Below are 23,528 nucleotides of genomic sequence, written 5' to 3'. Positions count from 1 at the left end.
GTAGCCACACAATCCTGGTAGTAGTGACGCTCGGCTATGACGGCGTGCGGGTCACCAGCTGGCTTTCTCAGGATAGGGCTCCTGTGTGAGCGGTCGACAATAACGTCTTTATCCATACCCAGCACTTCACGTAGTAGCACGGATACGGCCGTGGAGGAGCTCGAGTCCAGGCCCTCTGGGATCCCTATGATGTGGATGTTAGCTCTCCGCTTCCTGCCTTCATCACATTTATCCTTCAGGTCAGACAGCTCCTCCTTCATACTCTCTACTGTAGACTGCAGGGTGGTCACCTCATCGCTCCACATTGACAGCCCATCCTCAGCTTCTTTCACTGTAACCTTTACTCCATCAACTTCGCCGCACGTCGCCGCCATGCTGTTAGCGATCTCATTTCTCAGTCCTTGCACGTCAGCCCTTATATTGTCAAAATCTTCTTTCAATGCATTTCTGACTTCTTCTTTTAACAGCGTACTAATGTCCTCTTTAATGGATTGAAGAAGCTCCAATTTTAGAGCAGTAGGATCCACATCACGCGCGTCTGTTGAGTCTGCTCTTCAGCGGCCGTAGAGCTGGACGCTGCCCTTTGGCCATCATCGATACTCTCGCCCGAGATCGCACCGGGGCTAAAATATTCACCTGCTCAGCTGTTTTTGATCAGTTTGAGCCTGTGTGGTTTGATCAGGTGGAGGAACGATGTGATGCTATAAAGACATCATCTTGTCCAAATGATGTTGTTCCAACACGTGTTTAAAAAGATTTTAAAGGTTGTTGGTTCCGACATCTTAGCGATTTTTAACAGCAGTCTTAGTTCAGGTGTTGTACAGCCTGTTTTAAACATGCTGTTGTACAGCCTGTACTAAAAACCTGATCTGGATCCTCTGTCCGCTCAAACTTCAGGCCTATTTCAAAGCTTCCCTTCCTGTCGAAGATTTTGTAAAAGATTATATTTGTTCAGCTGCAATCTGTTGTAAAGGTTTCAGTCTGGTTTTAAAGCTCTTCACAGCACTGAAACTGCACTTTGAAAAGTTCTTAATGATCTTTTATCAGCCACTGATCAGGAGACTCCGCTGTGCTTTTGGATCTGACCGCTGCCTTGACCACAGCATCTTGACCTCACCATTGGAGCATGGCGGCATCAAGGGCGCTCTATTAGACTGGTTCAGCTCTTTTATTAAATCGCATTATTACATTTGGGGCTTATATTTGACGGCAATTTGAAAAACAGCTGAGCTCAGTTGTACAGCGGTCTTTCTTCAAACTGAGGCTTTTATCTAAGGTGAGATCATTTCTATCTTTTAAAAACCTTGAACGGGCGATCCACGTTTTCATGACGTCCCAGCTGGATTATTGTAACTCCTTATATGTTGGAGTTAGTGGGACCTGCCTGGCAAGACTGCAGCTGGTCCAGAAAGCTGCAGCTCGTCTTCTGACACAAGCTCAAAGACATTTATCGTCCCAACAACCACATATACGCTGGTCCCTCGCTGTAACACAGTTCACCTTTGGCGGCCTCGCTGTTTCGCTGATCTTTTTTGTGCAATTTTGCATGTTTTTGTTTTTTACAGCGCATTGTGTTCTGCGTCCTGATTGGCTGTAGACCATTGTCAGCCAATCTCGTGCCGTGTCTCCTGTACAGTACAGAATGTGTTCAAATTTACAGCAGTGTGACTCTGCAGTGCTGCACTGTATGTTTGTACGTTTTGTCCCAACAAACAACAATGATGACGAGACGTTTTGCACCTGTGGTAGCAGCCAAAGGCAGAGGAAGATGCTGACCATCATAGTTTCAACAAGGAGGCAAAAAGGTTGTAACTGTCCACAACAAGAACATCGTAAGGATGGAGTCAGCTTTGGCTTTGTGGCTCAGTGACCGCAGGAAAAAGAACATCGTGCTGGACACCAACATTATCTGCAGAAAAACTCAAAAGCTTTATGAAACTTTACCTGACAGCGAGGAGCCCAGGCCATGGACGAGTGCTCCTCACACAGAAGCTCATTTAATGCCAGCAAAGGCTGATTTGACACGTTTCAGAAACACTTTGCTTTCATTCTTTAATAATGAACTTATTTTTCTATGAAGGTTTGAACTTTGTTTAAACAAGAGAGAAAAGTGTGAAAATGTTCATGCCTGTCTGAGAAAAGTGTAGAAAGTGTGCAGTGAGGGTTTAACCGCCTTAAAACTTCTATAATACTTGTAAAACATAAAGCTGCTACTTCATTCTGAGACTTATTTTTAGAACGTAACTCGATAAACGAGCGACCGCAGTACTGTATTGTGTTTATTTTGAAAACTCTCAACAGGATCTTCAGATTTATTTTGAAAGCTTTATCTGGAAAACACAAACACATAAGCAGGAAACAAAGAGCGTGATATGAAACGATAGACGTTTTCATATGGTCATCATATATACATCGTTCTATCGAACAGCCCCAGCTCCTGCTGTCAGTCTCTGTAAATCTGCTCTGAAAACACATTTGTATTCACTGGCTTTTAATACAGCATGAGAGTTATTTGATATTTGATGTGTGATATTAATATTAGGAGTTATTTTAATAGTTATCTTGGATTCTTGTACAGCACTGTGGTCAACGCTGCTGCTGTAATTAATGTGCTATAAACACATAAACAATCTGCAGTTAAACATCCAAAACTAAAGATGTGATCGCTGCCTTTAGAAAATGTGCTGATGCACAAGATATCAGCTCCATTAAGGTGGAATGTGGCCGTGTTAGAAACATGTTGGAAGAAGTTTGAAGCTGAAACTGTGAAGCTGAGAGTGAAAGAGCTCCAGCGTCTGTCACAGGAAACTTTCTTATTTCCACACTGATGAAAGCATCAAGCTTTGATTTCCTGCTGCTTTTATTGAGTCACACTGTGAAACTGAGCCACAGCTGAACCAGCATCCCTGTACAGCAGACACTTACAGCGCTTGGCTGCTTCCATTGGACCCTCTGCACAGAGCTTCAGTTTCCTCTTCTGGTCCCAAAGTGCAGAACAACAAGGTTTCAAACAGCTTCGTTCCAGCAGCATCAGCCACAGACATGCAGAGAGAATCCTTTGGTTGTGTTGTGTGTTTGCATATCTGCTGTGTTGCTTTGTGAGGATGGATCATCTCCTGCAGCTCCAGATAAACAAGCTGGACCTGAACCTGGTAGATTCACTTAGAAGACACTTGTGACGGGAACGTGTGAGAAGTTTTGTGCAGACAAGTTTGGATTTAGAGTGTGGGACGAGCTCTCCACAGTCTTTGTGGAGATCCACATTCTGCATACTGCCTGTGAGAAGCTGCAGACATTTGTCCTCCAAATCCACTGAGCAGCTGCTCGTGGTGGTATTAGCTTCATGTGTGCGTGTTAGCATGAAGCCTCGGTCACACTCTGCTGTGGACAGGGTCACGGACAGCTGGACGCCTGATGGACGAGTCGTCCGTCCTGTTAAACTTCTTTGAGCATGAGAATAGCATAAGAAGCTCAGTGGACACTGTTCAGTGTTTTAACTCTCGCTTTCTGATGGGTTTAGATTTTATTATTGTCATTTGTATTAGGAAATATTTAACCATATATTCTTAGAGGTGTATAATCAATTGTGTAGTGATAGGATGTGTGATCTTTAGCAGGGTGCAGGGGCTTGGTGTGTATTCCACACTGGAATGCACACCCACATCCTGGGAGCACGAGAGAGGTCGTACCTTCTCTTATTGTTTTATGGCAGGATTAACGTAGCTACGTCTGTTCTAGTCGAAGTGCTTTTTGTTTAGATGAACTGCTGGACTTCCTCACCATGTTATCTAGGGTGAACCATCTAGGGTGAAGGGGGGTCTACCCTCTTCCTGACCAAGGATGTTATATGACCCTTTGATCAGCAGTACCACACACACACACACACACACACACACACACACACACACACACACACACACACAGTATTCTTTGTTCACATGTATACCTATGTGAGATGCTATATGTTAATGACCCTATGCATATTCATGTAACCACAATAAAAGGAGTGCTATGGGGAGCCTGGCTGAGAGTCTGATGGTGGTCAAGTGGTGGAACGACGCTTGGCTCCAGCCAGGTCTCCCTCATGCATGAGTAAACCAGAGAACTTTGGTGCCTTGTGTCTTGCTTTTTGCTGCGTAGCAGATTGTCCTTAACGTTCCAGTGGATAGGTTCAAACTACAAACCTATCATTAATTGGTCCTTCGAGAGCCGGATCCCTGGAGTCGACATTCACCGAGGGGAAAAGAGACACGCCGACAGACTGACGTCAGCCAGGACTTATAGAGGTCCTGCAGCAAAGTCCCGAGGCGTGAGAATTCGTCATCGAGCCGGTGGATTAGCCGTCTGTTTTTTCTCCTCGATGGATGACGATTGACGGGATTCGGGACTGATGCTACTCGCAATAAGCAACACCAAGTAGGTATGTGAAAAATCTAAGCCACTGTGTGAGGCTGAGTTGTAAAGTCTTTATCACTGTGTGCGATAAAGCGTGTAGTCACTGTGTGCGACTATTCTTTGCCGCTGTGTGCAGCAAAGCGCGCATCCACTGTGTGAGGTTGCGTTGAAAGTCTTTATCACTGTGTGCGATAAAGCGCGTGATCACTGCTATGTAAGTCTTTGCCACTGTGTGCGACAAAGCACGCAGTCACTGTGTGAGACTGCGTTGAGACAATAGGCCTAATTTTTGTTGTTTGTGTGTGAGGATATTTTTTGTTGTTGTTGTGTGAGTGTGTGCGGAGCAGAACACGTGGTCTGTGACGTCGGCAGCTGTTGTTGTTATTATGGGTTCCCAAGCAACCAAGAGTGTGTCAGAGGGTGACGAGAAGTTTATGGTGAAATTCGCTCCCGGTAGCGCAAAGTATTTAGGACATTGGCGCAAGAAATATGATTTTGAAGGTAAATTGGTTGTAGGACAATGTCAAATGTTAGTAGACCAGTTGACAGTGAAAGCAGCTTGTGCGACAGGGAAATTGAAACAGGAGAGAGAGTTACAAGTGGCGTCCGCTAAATTGTGGTTAGAACAGGCGCAGAAGAGACAGGAGGCAGTGACTATATATACTGACAGTCAGTATGCATATGCTACACTTCATTTCTTTGCCGCTCAGTGGTCAAGACGAGGCATGACAACATCAACAGGTAAACCTGTGGAGCATGCGACATTGTTGCAGGCCCTGTTGAAAGCAGTCTTACTGCCTAGTAAAGTTGCGGTTTGTAAATGTGCAGCACACACACGTGGCACTGACCCCATTGTACTAGGCAACGCCTTTGCAGATAAAATTGCAAAGGAAGCGGCCCTTGGAACACATGGGGTTCATGTTCTGGCGTCACAGGAGCAAACTACGCCCATCACACATGATGTGTTAGCAGACATGCAGTCACACTCACCTCCAGCTGAGAAGCAGCTGTGGCTCACTAAAGGAGCAAGCCTGCGAGGTGATGTCTACTATCTTTGTGATAAACCTATATTGCCTAAGAACCTATATAGGACTGCTGCAAGTTTGAGCCACGGGCTCTGCCATGTCTCGACAGCTGGGATGGTGGCAGCAGTCGAACGGCAGTTTTTCACACTGGGATTCAATGCTTATTCAAAACATTTTTGTAAAGCATGTTTAATATGTTGTAAACATAATGCTCAGGGAAACCTCAGACCTAGGAGAGGAAAGTTTCCCAGACCCAGCTACCCATTTGAAGTAATCCATATGGATTTCATTGAGTTGTCTAACTGTAACACCTACAGGTACTGCCTGGTGATTGTGTGCCCGTTCTCAAAGTGGGTAGAAGTTGTCCCCACTAAGAAAGCAGATGCTATTTCAGTGGCTAAAGTGATATGCAAAAATGTGATCCCAGAGCATGGGATCCCCCAGACTATTTACAGTGACAATGGTCCTCATTTTGTGAATGAAGTAATTGAGAAAATGTCACAACATCTGGGGATAACGCTGAAAAACCATTGCTCATATCACCCACAAAGTGCAGGGCTGGTTGAAAGGACTAATGGCACAGTAAAGCTGAGACTCAGGAAAACAATGGAGGAAACAGGCAGAACATGGGTAGACTGCATTGAGCTAGTGAAAATGTATATGAGAATCACGCCAACTGATAATGGCCTAACGCCTTTTGAAATAATATATGGCAGGCCATTTAGAGTTCCAGTGTTTTGTAATGATAATGATAAAGCAGAAGAAGAAAACACACTAGCAGACTGGATGATTAAAATGCTGAAAAGCAAAGAAGTCATGAGTGCAAATAATCTGCCAGATGATTCTGTTTCTGTACAGGAAGAACGTCTGAAGCCAGGGGACTGGGTACTGATAAAGGTCATAAAGAGGAAGTGCTGGTCGAAGCCACGGTGGGACGGACCATACCAGGCTCTGCTGACAACACCAACTGCTGTGAAGATTGCAGAACGACCCACCTGGATACACCAAAGCCACTGCAAAAAGGTGACACACATCCAGGCCAGCTCGGAGTAAGTGGCAGGAAGACCGGGTACAAAGGGGGGGAAAGCCTCTAGGGCCCTTCGTCTCAATCCGGTGAAGAAACCAACTGAGCCACAGGTACTCATCAGAATGGCTGGTAAAGTGTTGTCTACCCTGCTGGGTGTAATGGCTTTGATGTCATCATGGTCAGCTGTGGAGACCCTGTATGTCCAAGGAAACCACACCCAATACCCTCATGGCTATTCTACAAACTTTTGGTGGCAGTTTATGAATACAACTGCTCACTTGAACAATAGGACGGACTGCTATGTGTGTGCTCATATGCCGTTATCCGCATATACATCTGGACTGTGGCCGTACAGCATACCAGAGGACAGGAGTTGGTGTCTGTTGGGCTTAGCAACTCATCCTGGCAACAGAGTCCTCTGGTCCCAGGCCAACTACAGTACACCTCTGAACATCACCTGGAGTAAGTCGCCACTTATAGATGTGAATTGTTCTGAGCAAACTGACTTATTGGCCTGGCCTCAAGTGTCAGACCCACTGCCAGACATAATATTGCTGAACAAGCTGAATACAGCTCAACTGCCGTTGTGTGTGATGAACAATGGATCACTGTCAGTGGGGGAGCTGCCGCTTCGTTTATGTGGATACATATACACCTACTTCCCTCCAGAGAATGAGAGCAGGTGTATGAAATGCTTGACCAGTGCAAAGTGAGCTGAGAACTTGACATTAAGGAGGACTGAATGCAAGTCCAACCGGGCTTACAGGATACCAGTAAAAGCAAAGAGTCAGAAGTGGACAGGATGTGCAAGGATGGTGCCGAGCAGTAAAGGAACAAGAGTTTTGGCTGATTGGTATTTCTTGTGTGGACATAAAGCCTATCTATCACTCCCTGAGGGATGGGGAGGATTGTGTGCCGTGGTGAAGTTATCGGATCATGTCTTCTTCATGGACAGAGTTGAACATCACCCTAGCAACCGACGGAAGCGTGAGGTGAATATAGCCTCACCTAACTCTTTTGGAGTGACAGTAGACACTGGAGTGCCACGAGAATTCCGCATTTGGAGTGGAGGAGCTAAATTCTTCCAAAGTTTGATCCCAAACATCGGAGTTGCAGAGGTGCGGGATCATGTGGAGATCAACCGATATGCCTTACTGCGACACATTAATCTCACTAAGACTCTGGGAACAGCCTTAGCGGAGGAGCAAAAGGCCATCAGAACGATGGTACTGCAGAACAGGCTGACCCTAGACTTGATAACAGCATCACAAGGAGGAGTGTGTAAGCTGATTGGAGAGACATGTTGTACGTTTATTCCGGATGGATATACGACTGGAGGAGACATCTATGAGGCACTGCAGAACTTAACTGCTCTGCAGAAATATGTGGCGGACCACACATCAGGAGGAGACACGTCACAAGGCTGGATAGCCTGGTTGACATCTGGACCATGGTGGAATATGTTTCTAAAGTTTTTGACTCCCATTCTTACATTATTGGCTTTGCTTTGCTTGTTTACAGGTTGCATTTTGCCATGTGTAAGATCGATGGTGAATAAAATGATTGCTAACACCTTTACCAATTTCATACTGTTGCAGCAGAGTGACATGGATGCTAAGGCTAATATGTGTGTATGAAATGAAGCCTGCACTGAAAATGTTGACAAGTGGTGTAGAGCTGAAGATATATATATGCCGTATAGCCTTAAAAAATGACAATACAGGGTGGTGATGATGGGTTTAGATTTTATTATTGTCATTTGTATTAGGAAACATTTAATCATATATTCTTAGAGGTGTATAATCAATTGTGTAGTGATAGGATGTGTGATCTTTAGCAGGGTGCAGGGGCTTGGTGTGTATTCCACACTGGAATGCACACCCACATCCTGGGAGCACGAGAGAGGTCGTACCTTCTCTTATTGTTTTATGGCAGGATTAACGTAGCTACGTCTGTTCTAGTCTAAGTGCTTTTTGTTTAGATGAACTGCTGGACTTCCTCACCATGTTATCTAGGGTGAACCATCTAGGGTGAAGGGGGGTCTACCCTCTTCCTGACCAAGGATGTTATATGACCCTTTGATCAGCAGTACCACACACACACACACACACACACACACACACACACACACACACACACACACAGTATTCTTTGTTCACATGTATACCTATGTGAGATGCTATATGTTAATGACCCTATGCATATTCATGTAACCACAATAAAAGGAGTGCTATGGGGAGCCTGGCTGAGAGTCTGATGGTGGTCAAGTGGTGGAACGACGCTTGGCTCCAGCCAGGTCTCCCTCATGCATGAGTAAACCAGAGAACTTTGGTGCCTTGTGTCTTGCTTTTTGCTGCGTAGCAGATTGTCCTTAACGTTCCAGTGGATAGGTTCAAACTACAAACCTATCACTTTCACTTCAGCTTCACCAACAACAGCACAAGCAGAGCAGCCCACTGCCTGCATGGCTGGGACAGCGCCCCCTGGTGACTGTAAACCACTACAACATGTAGACGGCCGTCTGCAGGCTGGATGTAGCACCACCGCAGAGACGTGCTGCAGCTCTGTTTAGTTACCCAGCTGACAGCAGAGGCTGTAGTTTACTGTTACCAACATGGAAAACTGAAGCTTCACCAGCTGGAGCTACAGAGCTGGAGAACAAAGGAGACTGAGAGGCCAGAATGATGTGGGAGGAAACATCAAGAGCCTGTTTGAAAGGAGACACATGTGGATGCTGTGCCAGTCTGTGGTCTGTCAGAAGTCAGCTGAGTCACACTGCAAGAAGCTGCAGAATCTCAGAGGAGGAGATTTGGAAGTGTTTGTGGGACAAACTGGACTCAAAGAAAGAAGATGTTTGTGAAGTCTTTGGTGGAGGTGAGCAGTGTGAAGCAGAACACATGCAGATGAATCAGGAGGTCAGCATCAGTGTCTCCTTGTGGTGGACGGTAAAAGAATCAGAGCCAACGCTCCCGTCCACCCTCAGCATGAAGCAGTGCTGTTTCTGAAACAGGAGGACAAGTCCAGAGAAGACAGAGGAAGCAAAGATGAGGGTGGGACAGGACAGCAGGACTTCCTTCACACCTGCAGCTCCATCACACTGCTGTAGCTCCTCTTCATCACACATGTACCTGCAGCCTGTCTTCGAGTCCAGGAGTCACCTCCACACAGTGTAGAAGCCTCCTGTGCAGACCATGGAGTCCAGCCTCTGTCAGGGAAGTCGGCACTAAAGCCTGAAAGACTTCAATCTGTCTCTGCTCCACCCGAGAAAGACCAGCACCGTACTTGTTGTGCATTCAAGGAGGGAACATCAGCGCTGCATCGTGGGAACAACACCGCAGGAACAAAGACACAGCACGGCCGATGAAGGACGAGGACAAAGGAAAGGTGAGTGAGAAGACCCTGGTGGTGTGGACGGACCTGCAGGGGCTCCAAGACTGAGGAGCAGAGACGTCCATGTACCAGCTGAGGATGCTGCAGTGATCCAGGGAGCTCGGTCCAATCTGAGGCCGTGTGAACTACGTGGACCACAGTTTCTTCACAGACTTCAGCCACGTGAACATCTGGAGATCCAACAGTGTACGAGCTGTGAGCCATCAGCTGTTTCTCTCATCAGCTGCTGTAATGAGAGCTGCTGGAATCATCTCGAGCAGCAGGAAATCACTGATGTTGTTTCTAACCAAAGATATGGGACTGAGCTCCGCTGAGCTCCTTCTACTTTCATCCAGATAGAAACTGCTACAGTCTGCTGATTATTGCTTTGCCTCCATCACACGAGCTCTTTATCCTGTTCTTCACTCTCATTGGTTCTTTGTCTGCTTGTTTTTACAACAGTAGTCTTCTGATTGGTCAAAGACAATCAGCTGTGACTAAATGTAGCTCCTACAGCAGTGATGGGAATAACTACTGAAGCTAATCCAGTATCAAAGCTCAGGAATCAGCAGCTCCCACCTCGTTTTCTTTCAACAACTATTTTTAGCTGCTGTGTTTTTGTGTTTCTGCAGACCTCAGACATCCTGCTGCTCTGGACAACTTTTTCATTCTTTTGTATCATTATTTTGCTTTTCTTTTATTATTATGTTATATGTATTAATATGTGAAACACTTATTCTTTGTGTTTTTGCTTTGCTCCTGTCAAACTGCTTTAATAAAATCTGCTGCAGTCTAAACTGTGGACGTTCCCTTTTTAACCCTTTGTGAAACAATAAAGGTTTAAATCTGAGTATTCATCTATGTTAGTGTTTAATGGGTCTAATAGGTTGCTTTGGCCTTTCCCAGTAATATCTTCCCTTGCAGTCTGTGGTCCAGGCTTCTAAAACCATCCCAGGTTAACAAGAACTACAATCTAGAGGAGAGCTGCCATAACAGGTGTGACTGATGAGATCTGACCTGCAAGGTTACTCAGGTTTGTTTGTATCAGGACAAGCAGGGAAGCCGCCTGGACGTCAAAGTAGTTAGAGCTGGGCGAGTGTCCTCACCCACATCGGCTTCACAACTCTGCATCACCTACTGAGTAAAACTCAGAGCATCAGAGATTAGAAGGTCTACAAAGAGCTGAACCAGACTTCCTGTATAAAGGTTTTAGTTCCACAGATCGACAGTGTCAGCACAACTAAAACGTGGAGACTGACCTCAGAGTTTCAATTTGATGTTGTGGATTCTCCAGAAGAACACACAGCTGCTTCACTCCTGAATCCTGCAGCTTGTGGTAGCTCAGGTCCACCACTCTGGGATACGAAGGGTTGAGCTTCAGCACTGCTTCCAGATAATCACAGCTGATCTCTGACAAATCACAGCGCTCCAATCTGTATAGAGAATGAAAGATGTAAGTTTATTAGACAAAGTGCTTGAAATCATTCAGTGTTTCATCATCTGTTCAGAGCTGAAGAAGGTTCAGAATGTAGAAGTTTAGAAAATGGAAACTCCAAACAGCTGAAGCCAACAGGAAGCAGCTTCAAACAAACACAACAAGAGAAAAAACTCTGAATGTTTCACATTAAAGTCGAACATTTCTAACAAGAGTGTTTTAAAGACAGAGTCACTGATGATCATCTTCTGCCCAGTAAAACTTTGGGTTTCCTCATGTGAGTGTTAATGATGCACAAAGACTGTGAGTGCAAAGAGGGAGCGAGGAGGATGACAGAGAGATGGTACAGGAGCATCAAGAACCCGGCGAGGAAATGAGCAGAAGGACTTTGGAGCCTGTTGGATTGAAGCTTTCACAGAGACGTGTTTGACTGGACACCACCAGGACAGACTTTTAATCCCAGGATTTGGATGAGCTTTCTGTCTTTATGGTCACAAATGATGCTGTAACTCTGTGAATGTCCTGGAACTGTCAGCAGTGTGGTTACGTCCTTTTGACCTGAGTTTCCACAGCTCTTATAACAGCAGTGTACATTCAGACTGAGACACGCTTCAGTCTGTATGGACCTGTTTCTGTAGCTGCCACCATCATTCTACGGTCGTGTCCAAATTCATGGGCTGCATCCTCCCGAGGACCCGGCCTTTGCGGTCTACGTGGGCTGGGTCCTCAGAAGGTCGGGTAGGCTGGAAATAAACGGCTGGGGAAATTGGACGGTCTAGCCTTCTGATTAGCGTCACCGCTGTCTCGGTGGAGTTTAATAAACTCAGCCGTCTGCTCCTTGCTATCTAAAATATAACAGGACACTGGCGTAAATTCTCGACCGTCTCATACTTCTGTTTAATCAGTTTTCTGTTTGACGTTTAGTCAGCTCTGTAAAGACCAAGGAGGAACCCACCTGGGGGATTAATAAAGTTTTATTTTATCTAATCTAATAACTTTAATCTCAGCCAAACCGATTTACTCACGAACAAACAAAACACTGAAAAAAGCCAAACAATAACATTTTGAGGTTGTCTAAGTGACTTATATATCACGTTTAACCTGAGTAGCGAAAGTCCGCGGTGATCTGAAAATGATGTGCCGGGAGTTGTGCCGTTCTCGGCGGCTTCAGTGACCCTCGAGCTCCCGGCGAGCTATCGAGCTGGTGGGTAGCAGACGTCTCCGAAAACGTCGAAGCACTTTTGCAAATATGCGGTATCTTGATAAACCGAGCAGATATTTGATGTTTACACAGCTACTTTCTCGCCTGAAAATATGTTAAAAGTTTATTTTGTGACCGAAAAAGATTAGTATGAGTAATTTTAAAACTTAGTAGCGGCCGCCATTGTTGGAAACTGGAGTTTGGCTGGGCCGCGCTATGAATTCTGGGATATGGTAGGCCACGAAGGACACACCCGACCCATCCTTCAAATTCGGGGAAAAGGAGGACGCATTTGTTGGCTGCATTCGGAGGAGTCTACGAATTTGGACAGCCTTCGACGTGTCGCTGCGACGTAATCGGTCTACAAATGCGGCCTCAGGAGGATGCAGCCCATGAATTTGGACACGACCTACATGTTTGTACATCAGCTTATCAAATACTGTCTGCTGTCTTCATTTATTACTCTTCACCTGCTTCACTGTCACTGTGTGGGCGGAGCAGCCTGAGCCCCGCCCACACAGACACAGCTCCTCTCTGGAGCAAAACTTCTGCTTCATCTCCGCCTCTTTTCTTCATCCTCCACCTCTCTTTTCTCTTCTTCGGTGTTCTGCAGCCACAGAGCCTCACAGCCATTAGCACGCCCATACCTGAGCAGCTAGCATTACCCAGCATGCCGTGCAGCAGTGTCAGTTTGTAAATGTGCAAGAATTCCTGCTCCAAACTGTTTCACAGAGTGCTGTGTGCCGTGACCTTTGACCTGCTAAAGACAGTCAGCTGTGGATTATTCATTGTTGTGTCTGATACTTAGAACTGTGAGGAAGAAGCTACACAGTTAATCAGGGTCCCCTCTCTCTGAATCAGGAAAGGTGGGCAGGCCGCGTGTGGGCCGCGGGCCATACGTTGAGTATCACTGTTTGAAATGTGAACATTGTTCTGCTGCAGTCAATGGACTAAACCAGAGAAGAAGAAAACAGACTTTACCATGAAGATCCTCAGTGTGGATCAGTATAATATCAGCCTGATGTCTGCAGTTTAGTGTCAGCACAACTTTCACATCATATTCATCTCAGCACAACTAAAACATGCTGACTGACCTCAGAGTTTCAAATCGACATCGTGGACTCTCCAGGAAACCACACAGATGCTTCACTCCTGGATCCTGCAGGTTGCTGTAGGTTCCACTCAGGTCCACCTCTGTGGGATACGAGGGGTTGGACTTCAGTGCTGCTGCCAGATAATCAAGACCAATATCTGACAAACCACAGACACTGTATAAAGAATGAAAGATGTAAGTTTATTAGACAAAGTGCTTGAAATCATCCAGTGTTTCATCATCTGTTCAGAGCTGAAGAAGGTTCAGAATGTAGAAGTTTAGAAAATGGAAACTCCAAACAGCTGAAGCCAACAGGAAGCAGCTTCAAACAAACACAACAAGAGAAAAAACTCTGAATGTTTCACATTAAAGTCGAACATTTCTAACAAGAGTGTTTTAAAGACAGCGTCACTGATGATCATCTTCTGCCCAGTAAAACTTTGGTTTTCCTCATGTGAGTGTTAATGATGCACAAAGACTGTGAGTGCAAAGAGGGAGCGAGGAGGATGACACAGAGATGGTACAGGAGCATCAAGAACATTAAAGTCTGGCGATTAAATGCCTCACTCCTAAATGACAGCCAGTTTTGTGAGTTCATACATACTGAACTAAATACTTACTTGGAGTTGAACACAACTCCGAAAATATCGCCTTTAACCCTCTGGGATTGCACCAAGACATACATTAGAGGTCGCATAATATCATTTGCAAGTGCCAGGAAGAAAAGAAAAGAGGCTAGGCGGTGTGAATTGGAGGCCAAAATAAAACACCTAGAGCAACAACACAAAAAAGCACAGACAGCCAATTTGCTTTCCGATCTTAAAATGTTACGTAGTGAGCTTAATAGTTTAATAAACGAGAAAATTGAGGGCAATTTAAGATTCATTAAACAAAAGTACTATGAACAGGGTAGTAGGACTAGTAGATTGCTGGCAATAAGACTCAGGAAACAGCAAACTTGTAATATGGTCCAAAAGTTGAAGTCAGATCAAACCCTGATTACTAAACCAGTTGTTTTGCCAATTTTTCAAGCCATTATATAAAAATTCAGATACATGTAAAGATAACAATACACTGTCTGATTTCTTAGAAAAGATCAATTTAAAAACACTGCCAGAATCTGTAGCAAAGGAGTTAGATGAACCAATTTGAGAACAAGAAATTTTACAGGTGATTTCAAACCTTAAAACTAAAAACAGTCCTGGCCCTGATGGTTTTATTAACAAATTCTATAAAAAACTTAAGGACAAAGTCGCACCCTTATTACTGAAAGCTTACCACTGCGCTCTGGAGACTGGGACTATGGCGTCGTCCTGGAACGATGCTACAATTGTCGTAATCCATAAAGAGGGCAAGGACCCCACAAACTGTCAATCATACAGGCCAATCTCATTACTTAATACTGATTCACACATTCTCACCACGATTTTAGCCAAAAGAGTTAGTAAAATTATTACACAGGTTATAAATCCAGATCAAACGGGGTTCATTGCAGGAAGGCACCATGGGGACAATGTTCGTAGATTGTTGAACTTAATGTCCTTGTACAAGACCAAACAAGAAGAAACAATGATTCTGTCTCTTGATGCGCAAAAAGCATTCGACAGGGTTTCCTGGCAGTACTTGGGCCATACACTTGAAAGATTCAAATTTGGGCCAAACTTAATTAAGTGGATACAGATTCTTTATTCCAACCCAATGGCGGCTGTACGGGTAAATGGAACAATATCAGCCAGATTTCCACTGGAACGTGGGCGTAGACAAGGATGCCCATTGTTGCCCCTGCTGTTCGATATAAGTATTGAGCCTCTGGCGCAGTTGATTAGAGAAGAACATGAAATTCAGGGCCTTTCAATTAATGGAGAACAGCATAAATTGTCCATCTATGCAGACGATGTACTTTTATACATTTCAAATCCTGCAGTCAGTTTACCTCATTTAAGAGAAATTATTACGGTTCCCTCTCTGGTTACAAAGTTAATATTGACAAAACATTGGCAATGGATATAGGAGGAAACATTTCACTAACATTCAAGGAGCGATGTGGCTTTAAATGGCCAGACGAAGGTATCAAGTATTTAGGAATTCAAATTCCTCACTCATTATCAGACTTGTTTAAAGTAAATTATGAAGTTATAGCTGCAAAAATAAAAAAAAGACTTAGAGAGATGGACAGTCCTGCCTCAGTCTTTCTTGGGTCGGATCGAGAGTATACGTATGAATGTATTGCCAAGACTTCTAGACCTTTTTCAAATGCTGCCTATAAACATTCCCAACTCTACATTTGATAATTTAGATAAACTTTTTTCCAAATTTATATGGCAAGGCAAACGCCCAAGGATCAAGTTCCAAAGATTAAAACTGTCAAAACTGCAGGGGGGATTGACTGTTCCAAATCTGAAATATTATTTCTGGGCAGCTCAGATGAGACCCCTGACTGTATGGGTGCGGGATTTGTCTGAAACTCAGTGGCTAAACATTGAGAAGACAATGTGCGAAAGATCATTGGAATCCCTGCTTTGTTCTAACATTTCAATTAAAAATGTGCATATGGGGGAACGGACGAGGGTCACACTAAAGATTTGGCGTAGAATCAAACAATCATTTGGTCTTCCAAAAGAAATTTCAATGTTATCAAGCCTCTCCTCCCTGCAGGGTTTTTCTCCTATTGTGGAAGACTCTGGCTTCAGAGCATGGTCACATAGTAGGTTTCATAAACTTTGTCATGTTGTGAGGAATGGGCACCTGAGCTCATTTGAACAGTTGAGGTCAGTTTCGGCTTCCTTCTTCTGACTTTTTTAGATTTCTGCAGCTAAGAAGCTTTTTGACAAAACATAAAGAATGGAGGCAAGTTTTGGAGCCCTCACCCATTGAGGAAATATTTCTAAAAATATTTCAAAGTAATTCCTCCCCAAAATTAATCAGTCATTTTTATAACACATTTATGAGTTTCAATACAAATGCAACTTTGGATATTAAGGCAAGGTGGGAAGCTGAGACTGGCACTCAAATCTCAGAGGACACCTGGGAAGAGGTGTTCGGTGAAGCCCATCTGGTGACTGATTCTGGGCTGTGGAGAGAATTTAAATGGAAGGTGGTCATGAGATATTTTAGAACCCCAGAGATAATTGCCAAAATGAAGCCTACAAATCCTGACACCTGCTGGCGAAATTGTGGTACTTCTTTAGGAACCCACTCACATATATTCTGGTCATGCCCAAAAATCTGCTCACTTTGGAATGACATATTTAAAGTTCTCAGTACAGTTTTCCAACAACCATTAACAAAAGACCAACAGTTAGCCATTTTAGGAGTCTTACCAAAGGGTTTTTCGGGAAACAATAAAACGTATCTCTTAAGAATCTTACAGCAGCACTAAAGTGTATCACTATTAAATGGCTGAATCTTGACCCACCTTCATATAATATGTGGATTGATAAAGCAAGAGAAATTTACCAGATGGAGGAAATAACATCTGCTCTGCGGATTCAGAGAGAATTGTTTACTGAGCGTTGGCGACCCATACATGCTTTACTGTTTCAATAATTTAGCATAGGTCTGTTTCGTTTTGTCCATTTACGGCTAAGTTTGTCACATGTTATTTAATATTACATAAAGTTTTTGTTTTGTTTTGTTTTTGTTGTTGTTGTCTGTTTGTTTGTTTGTTTGCTTGGGTTTTGTTTTGCTTCCCAGTTTTGTTTTGTGCTTCCTAATTGCAGTTCTTATTTTAATCTACATTTCTGCATTGCGGTTCCTGTAACTGTCCTACTTGTGAACATTGACAAGCACAAGTTGCAATGTTGTAAATTATAATAAAAATTGAGTTAAAAAAAAAAAAGATGAACATTAAAGTTGTACATTTCTCATAAAAACAGGACAAAGACTTGAAAAAGTCGTGTTTTTCCTTCCAGGAACCACATGGCTTCACTTTTAAAGGTGAAGTGTGACAGAAATGGACATATTTGAAGTCCAACACCTTTTTCCAGTCACATTATTAAAGCAGACAAACTACAAGCTCATTTTCATTCCAACAAGTCATCTTCTGACCTGGACTAACAACACTGGTCTCTATGTGCAGCTGGCTGTGAGACCAGTGCTCAGGGAGCGTCTACAAAGTGCAACACTGAAAGAACATCACACACTCATTTGCTTGCAGCACTTTCACACAAACATCTACTGTCATTATTGTCACCAAACTCTGTGGATCCTTTATTGCAAATTCAAATGGGATCAAATGGTCAGACAAAAGAGGCTTATGAGGAAATATGATGAAATGTTGTGTATTAGCAGCAACTTATTGAATCATTTTCCTCAGAAACCAAACAAAATGATTGACAAACATGTTTTTACAAACTCAGTGTTGGACTTGGATCAGCAGGATAAGCTGATGTTTAAAGGCATTTGAGTCTCGCTGTATGAGAGTCCAGTTATTACTCAATATTTATGGATGATGTTCTTTCAGTGTTGCACTTTGTAGACGCTCCCTGAGCCTCACAGCCAGCTGCACATGGACCAGCTGACATTACCCAGCATTAGAGGCGGCTGTAAAAAATTCATGTTCCCATTTAAATGGTTTTAATTTGAATAAAACGATGTTGATTCATTCAATCCTGAATCGATGTTTAATATAAATGTATTTTGCCAGAATCTCAGGTTAAAGCTCACAAACTATTTCAACAAGCAGCAAACAGCTAAAACAGTAAATGAGAGCAGCTAAACACACAAAGATGGAAACACAGAGCGTGGATCGTTCACTCGACGGCACGTACACGGACACGCCGTCGGGGCTGAAAGTGGACAGCTCACAGATCCTGAAGCTGCAGGTTTCATCTGTCTCCAACCAAAACTGAGTGAAGCAGCAGCAAAAGAAGATCCAAACTCTGCTTCACGTTTGATCAATATGCTCATGAATTCTCTCTGACTTTGGCTGTTCCTGCCTGCACAGCTCTCTCTCTCTCAGTGTACTCCAAGAACAGCTTCAAACATCTGTTTCTGCATCATTCACTGTTTATTAGCCACCAGTCTGCTGTTGTGTTCAGTGCTGTCGGCCTCTGACAGTAAAGCCTCATTTCTGCTGTTCCATGGAAACTTTTTAAAATGATGACAGATTACAAACTCTCAGCTGTGTCTGTAATCAAACCTCTGTAACTTTGCTTCACTTCAGCAGCATCAGCTCATGTTCACATGTTGCTTCATGGTTTGCTTCAGTTTTTGATCGACTGCAGAATATTTTGAAGGTTATCTGCTATAAAAAGCCAGAAGAGGAAAATCTGCTTCATGTGTTTCTGTTTGATCCTCAGTGACTTTGACACAAAGGCCTCTGCTGTGATGATCACACCTCTGATCAAGTCTCACAGTGTCACAACTGATAAATGATCAGAGTTAGAATATTTCTGACTGTCTGCTGTGTGCCGTGACCTTTGACCTGCTAAAGACAGTCAGCTGTGGATTATTCATTGTTGTGTCTGATACTTAGAACTGTGAGGAAGAAGCTACACAGTTAATCAGGGTCCCCTCTCTCTGAATCAGGAAAGGTGGGCAGGCCGCGTGTGGGCCGCGGGCCATACGTTGAGTATCACTGTTTGAAATGTGAACATTGTTCTGCTGCAGTCAATGGACTAAACCAGAGAAGAAGAAAACAGACTTTACCATGAAGATCCTCAGTGTGGATCAGTATAATATCAGCCTGATGTCTGCAGTTTAGTGTCAGCACAACTTTCACATCATATTCATCTCAGCACAACTAAAACATGCTGACTGACCTCAGAGTTTCAAGTTTACATCCTGGACTCTCCAGGAAACCACACAGATGCTTCACTCCTGGATCCTGCACGTTGTTCTTAGTTGAAGAAGAGGAGTCATTACTCAGGTCCAGCTGTCTCAGATGGGAGGGGTTGGACTTCAGTGCTGCTGCCAGATAATCACAGCTGATCTCTGACAAACCACAGTCCTTCAATCTGTATAAAGAATGAAAGATGTAAGTTTATTAGACAAAGTGCTTGAAATCATTCAGTGTTTCATCATCTGTTCAGAGCTGAAGAAGGTTCAGAATGTAGAAGTTTAGAAAATGGAAACTCCAAACAGCTGAAGCCAACAGGAAGCAGCTTCAAACAAACACAACAAGAGAAAAAACTCTGAATGTTTCACATTAAAGTCGTACATTTCTAACAAGAGTGTTTTAAAGACAGCGTCACTGATGATCATCTTCTGCCCAGTAAAACTTTGGGTTTCCACATGTGAGTGTTAATGATGCACAAAGACTGTGAGTGCAAAGAGGGAGCGAGGAGGATGACAGAGAGATGGTACAGGAGCATCAAGAACCCGGCGAGGAAATGAGCAGAAGGACTTTGGAGCCTGTTGGATTGAAGCTTTCACAGAGACGTGTTTGACTGGACACCACCAGGACAGACTTTTAATCCCAGGATTTGGATGAGCTTTCTGTCTTTATGGTCACAAATGATGCTGTAACTCTGTGACTGTCCTGGAACTGTCAGCAGTGTGGTTACGTCCTTTTGACCTGAGTTTCCACAGCTCTTATAACAGCAGTGTACATTCAGACTGAGACACGCTTCAGTCTGTATGGACCTGTTTCTGTAGCTGCCACCATCATTCTACATGTTTGTACATCAGCTTATCAAATCCTGTCTGCTGTCTTCATTTATTACTCTTCACCTGCTTCACTGTCACTGTGTGGGCGGAGCTGCCTGAGCCCCACCCACACAGACACAGCTCCTCTCTAGAGCTAAACGTCTGCTTCATCTCCGCCTCTTTTTTTCATCCTCCACCTCTCTTTTCTCTTCTTCAGTGTTCTGCAGCCACAGAGCCTCACAGCCGTTAGCACGCCCATACCTGAGCAGCTAGCATTACCCAGCATGCCGTGCAGCAGTGTCAGTTTGTAAATGTGCAAGAATTCCTGCTCCAAACTGTTTCACAGAGTGCTGAGTGCCGTGACCTTTGACCTGCTAAAGACAGTCAGCTGTGGATTATTCATTGTTGTGTCTGATACTTAGAACTGTGAGGAAGAAGCTACACAGTTAATCAGGGTCCCCTCTCTCTGAATCAGGAAAGGTGGGCAGGCCGCGTGTGGGCCGCGGGCCATACGTTGAGTATCACTGTTTGAAATGTGAACATTGTTCTGCTGCAGTCAATGGACTAAACCAGAGAAGAAGAAAACAGACTTTACCATGAAGATCCTCAGTGTGGATCAGTATAATATCAGCCTGATGTCTGCAGTTTAGTGTCAGCACAACTTTCACATCATATTCATCTCAGCACAACTAAAACATGCTGACTGACCTCAGAGTTTCAAATCGACATCGTGGATTCTCCCGAAAATCACACAGATGCTTCACTCCTGGATCCTTCAGGTTGCTGTAGGTTCCACTCAGGTCCACCTCTGTGGGATACGAGAGGTTGGACTTCAGTGCTGCTGCCAGATAATCAAGGCCAATATCTGACAAACCACAGTCCTTCAATCTGTAGAAAGAATGAAAGATGTAAGTTTATTAGACAAAGTTTACAAATGACAGTTTCCAATGTATCACCTTTAACATGGGTATAAATGATATTTAATAGAGCTCTAATGTTCAAAAAAGAGTGCCTAATAAAGCCCGTCTGGTGAAATAATGGAGGACAAATACTTGTGTAAGCGACGGGCCAACACTTGAGCCAGGATCTTGGTGTCTGTGTTGAACAAAGATATTAAACGACATGAACGACAATCTAAATGGTCTTTTTCCTGTTTTACAATTAAACACATCACTGCTTGATGCATTGTTGGAGGCAACGACTGTGAGAGGAAGGATTCTTCAAAAGTTGATTTTAACATTGAATTCAGTCGGTCAGAAAACTTTATGAAAAAATCAGATGGATACCCGTCGGGGCAGCAGATTTTCCAGACTGCATGCTCCGTACGACCGTTTCAATTCCAACATTAGAGACAGGTTCCTCCAGACTAGCGATCGCATCTTCTCCCAAGGAGGGAATATCAAACACCTTATTGAAATCATTGTGGATCTCAAGGATAGTTTGGTTGTCTGTAGACCTTATTCCCTGGTCATTGTAGATCTCAAGGATAGTTGGTTAGCTGTTCTTAGTCGTAGCTGGTGAGCTGATAACTCGCCTGTTTTTTCTCCATGTTCATAAGCGTAGCTGCAACTTTGACTCAGCCTGTTTTGTAGATATGAGATTGTATTCAGTTTGTCATTGTAACCGCTGTGTATATAATACAGGCTCAGGAGAGTGGCTGCACACAGCATGTAGTTTAGTGTCACGGTCGCAGTAGCTGACCGTATGGAGAGTGTGTGGAGGACTCAGGCGCAGACACTGGCGCAGACATGAAACTGAGTTTTGAACGAAAAGCGTGCCTTTATTTCGGCTGAAGACATCAAACAAGGCAGAATCACAGTGAAGAGAACTAAACTGGGGAACTAATACTATAATAAATCATGACGACACGGAAAGCTATGGCTAAGAATACAAAAGACTGGGCATGAAAATATGGAGGGTGGGAACACAGACGATGCGACACAGAGACTAAATACACATGAGGGATGATCAAGTTCCAAACATTAAAACTGTCAAACCTGCAGGGGGGATTGGCTGTTCCAAACCTGAAATATTATTTCTGGGCAGCTCAGATGAGACCCCTGACTGTATGGGTGCGGGATTTGTCTGAAACTCAGTGGCTAAACATTGAGAAGACAATGTGCGAAAGATCATTGGAATCCCTGCTTTTTTCTAACATTTCAATTAAAAATGTGCATATGGGGGAACGGACGAGGGTCACACTAAAGATTTGGCGTAGAATCAAACAATCATTTGGTCTTCCAAAAGAAATTTTCAATTCTATCAAGCCTCTCCTCCCTGCAGGGTTTTCTCCTATTGTGGAAGACTCTGGCTTCAGAGCATGGTCACATAGCGGGCTTCATCAACTTTGTCATGTTGTGAGGAATGGGCACCTGAGCTCATTTGAACAGTTGAGGTCAGTTTCGGCTTCCTTCTTCTGACTTTTTTAGATTTCTGCAGCTAAGAAGCTTTTTGACAAAACATAAAGAATGGAGGCAAGTTTTGGAGCCCTCACCCATTGAGGAAATATTTCTAAAAACATTTCAAAGTAATTCCTCCCCAAAATTAATCACTCATTTTTATAACACATTTATGAGTTTCAATACAAATGCAACTTTGGATATTAAGGCAAGGTGGGAAGCTGAGACTGGCACTCAAATCTCAGAGGACACCTGGGAAGAGGTGTTCGGTGAAGCCCATCTGGTGACTAATTCTGGGCTGTGGAGAGAATTTAAATGGAAGGTGGTCATGAGATATTTTAGAACCCCAGAGATAATTGCCAGCACTAAAGTGTATCACTATTAAATGGCTGAATCTTGACCCACCTTCATATAATATGTGGATTGATAAAGCAAGAGAAATTTACCAGATGGAGGAAATAACATCTGCTCTGCGGATTCAGAGAGAATTGTTTACTGAGCGTTGGCGACCCATACATGCTTTACTGTTTCAATAATTTAGCATAGGTCTGTTTCGTTTTGTCCATTTATGGCTAAGTTTGTCACATGTTATTTAATATTACATAAAGTTTTTGTTTCTGTTGTTGTCTGTTTGTTTGTTTGCTTGCTTGGGTTTTGTTTTGCTTCCCAGTTTTGTTTTGTGCTTCCTAATTGCAGTTCTTATTTTAACCTACATTTCTGCATTGCAGTTCCTGTAACTGTCCTACTTGTGAACATCGACAAGTACAAGTTGCAATGTTGTAAATTATAATAAAAATTTAGTTAAAAAAAAAAAGAACATTAAAGTCGTACATTTCTCATAAAAACAGGACAAAGACTTGAAAAAGTCGTGTTTTTCCTTCCAGGAACCACATGGCTTCACTTTTAAAGGTGAAGTGTGACAGAAATGGACATATTTGAAGTCCAACACCTTTTTCCAGTCACATTATTAAAGCAGACAAACTACAAGCTCATTTT

At 43.6% G+C, this 23,528-nt stretch overlaps 1 protein-coding gene and 1 pseudogene across 1 annotated transcript in view; one reads left to right on the top strand and one right to left on the bottom strand.

Moving 5' to 3' along the window:
* Positions 1–23,528, bottom strand: part of LOC146682049 (NACHT, LRR and PYD domains-containing protein 12-like) — a 233,161-nt gene that overhangs the window by 4,637 nt on the left and 204,996 nt on the right. Inside the window, exons 8-9 of the mRNA XM_085448815.1 lie at positions 20,842–21,021; positions 11,076–11,249 (exon numbers count right to left, since the gene is read on the bottom strand). Of these exons, the coding sequence (XP_085304941.1) occupies positions 11,076–11,249; positions 20,842–21,021 (354 nt within the window). The remainder of the gene's footprint in view (positions 1–11,075; positions 11,250–20,841; positions 21,022–23,528) is intronic.
* On the top strand, positions 5,052–8,211 carry LOC146682059 (uncharacterized; annotated as a pseudogene).

This window comes from Copadichromis virginalis, linkage group LG23, assembly GCF_057382275.1.
Source record: "Copadichromis virginalis isolate Kocher_CV1m ecotype Utaka linkage group LG23, C_Virginalis_male_GT1.1, whole genome shotgun sequence".
NCBI classification, from domain to species: domain Eukaryota; kingdom Metazoa; phylum Chordata; class Actinopteri; order Cichliformes; family Cichlidae; genus Copadichromis; species Copadichromis virginalis.
The sequence above is the reverse complement of the archived record's forward strand: the minus strand, read 5'-3'. Positions and strand labels throughout refer to the sequence as shown.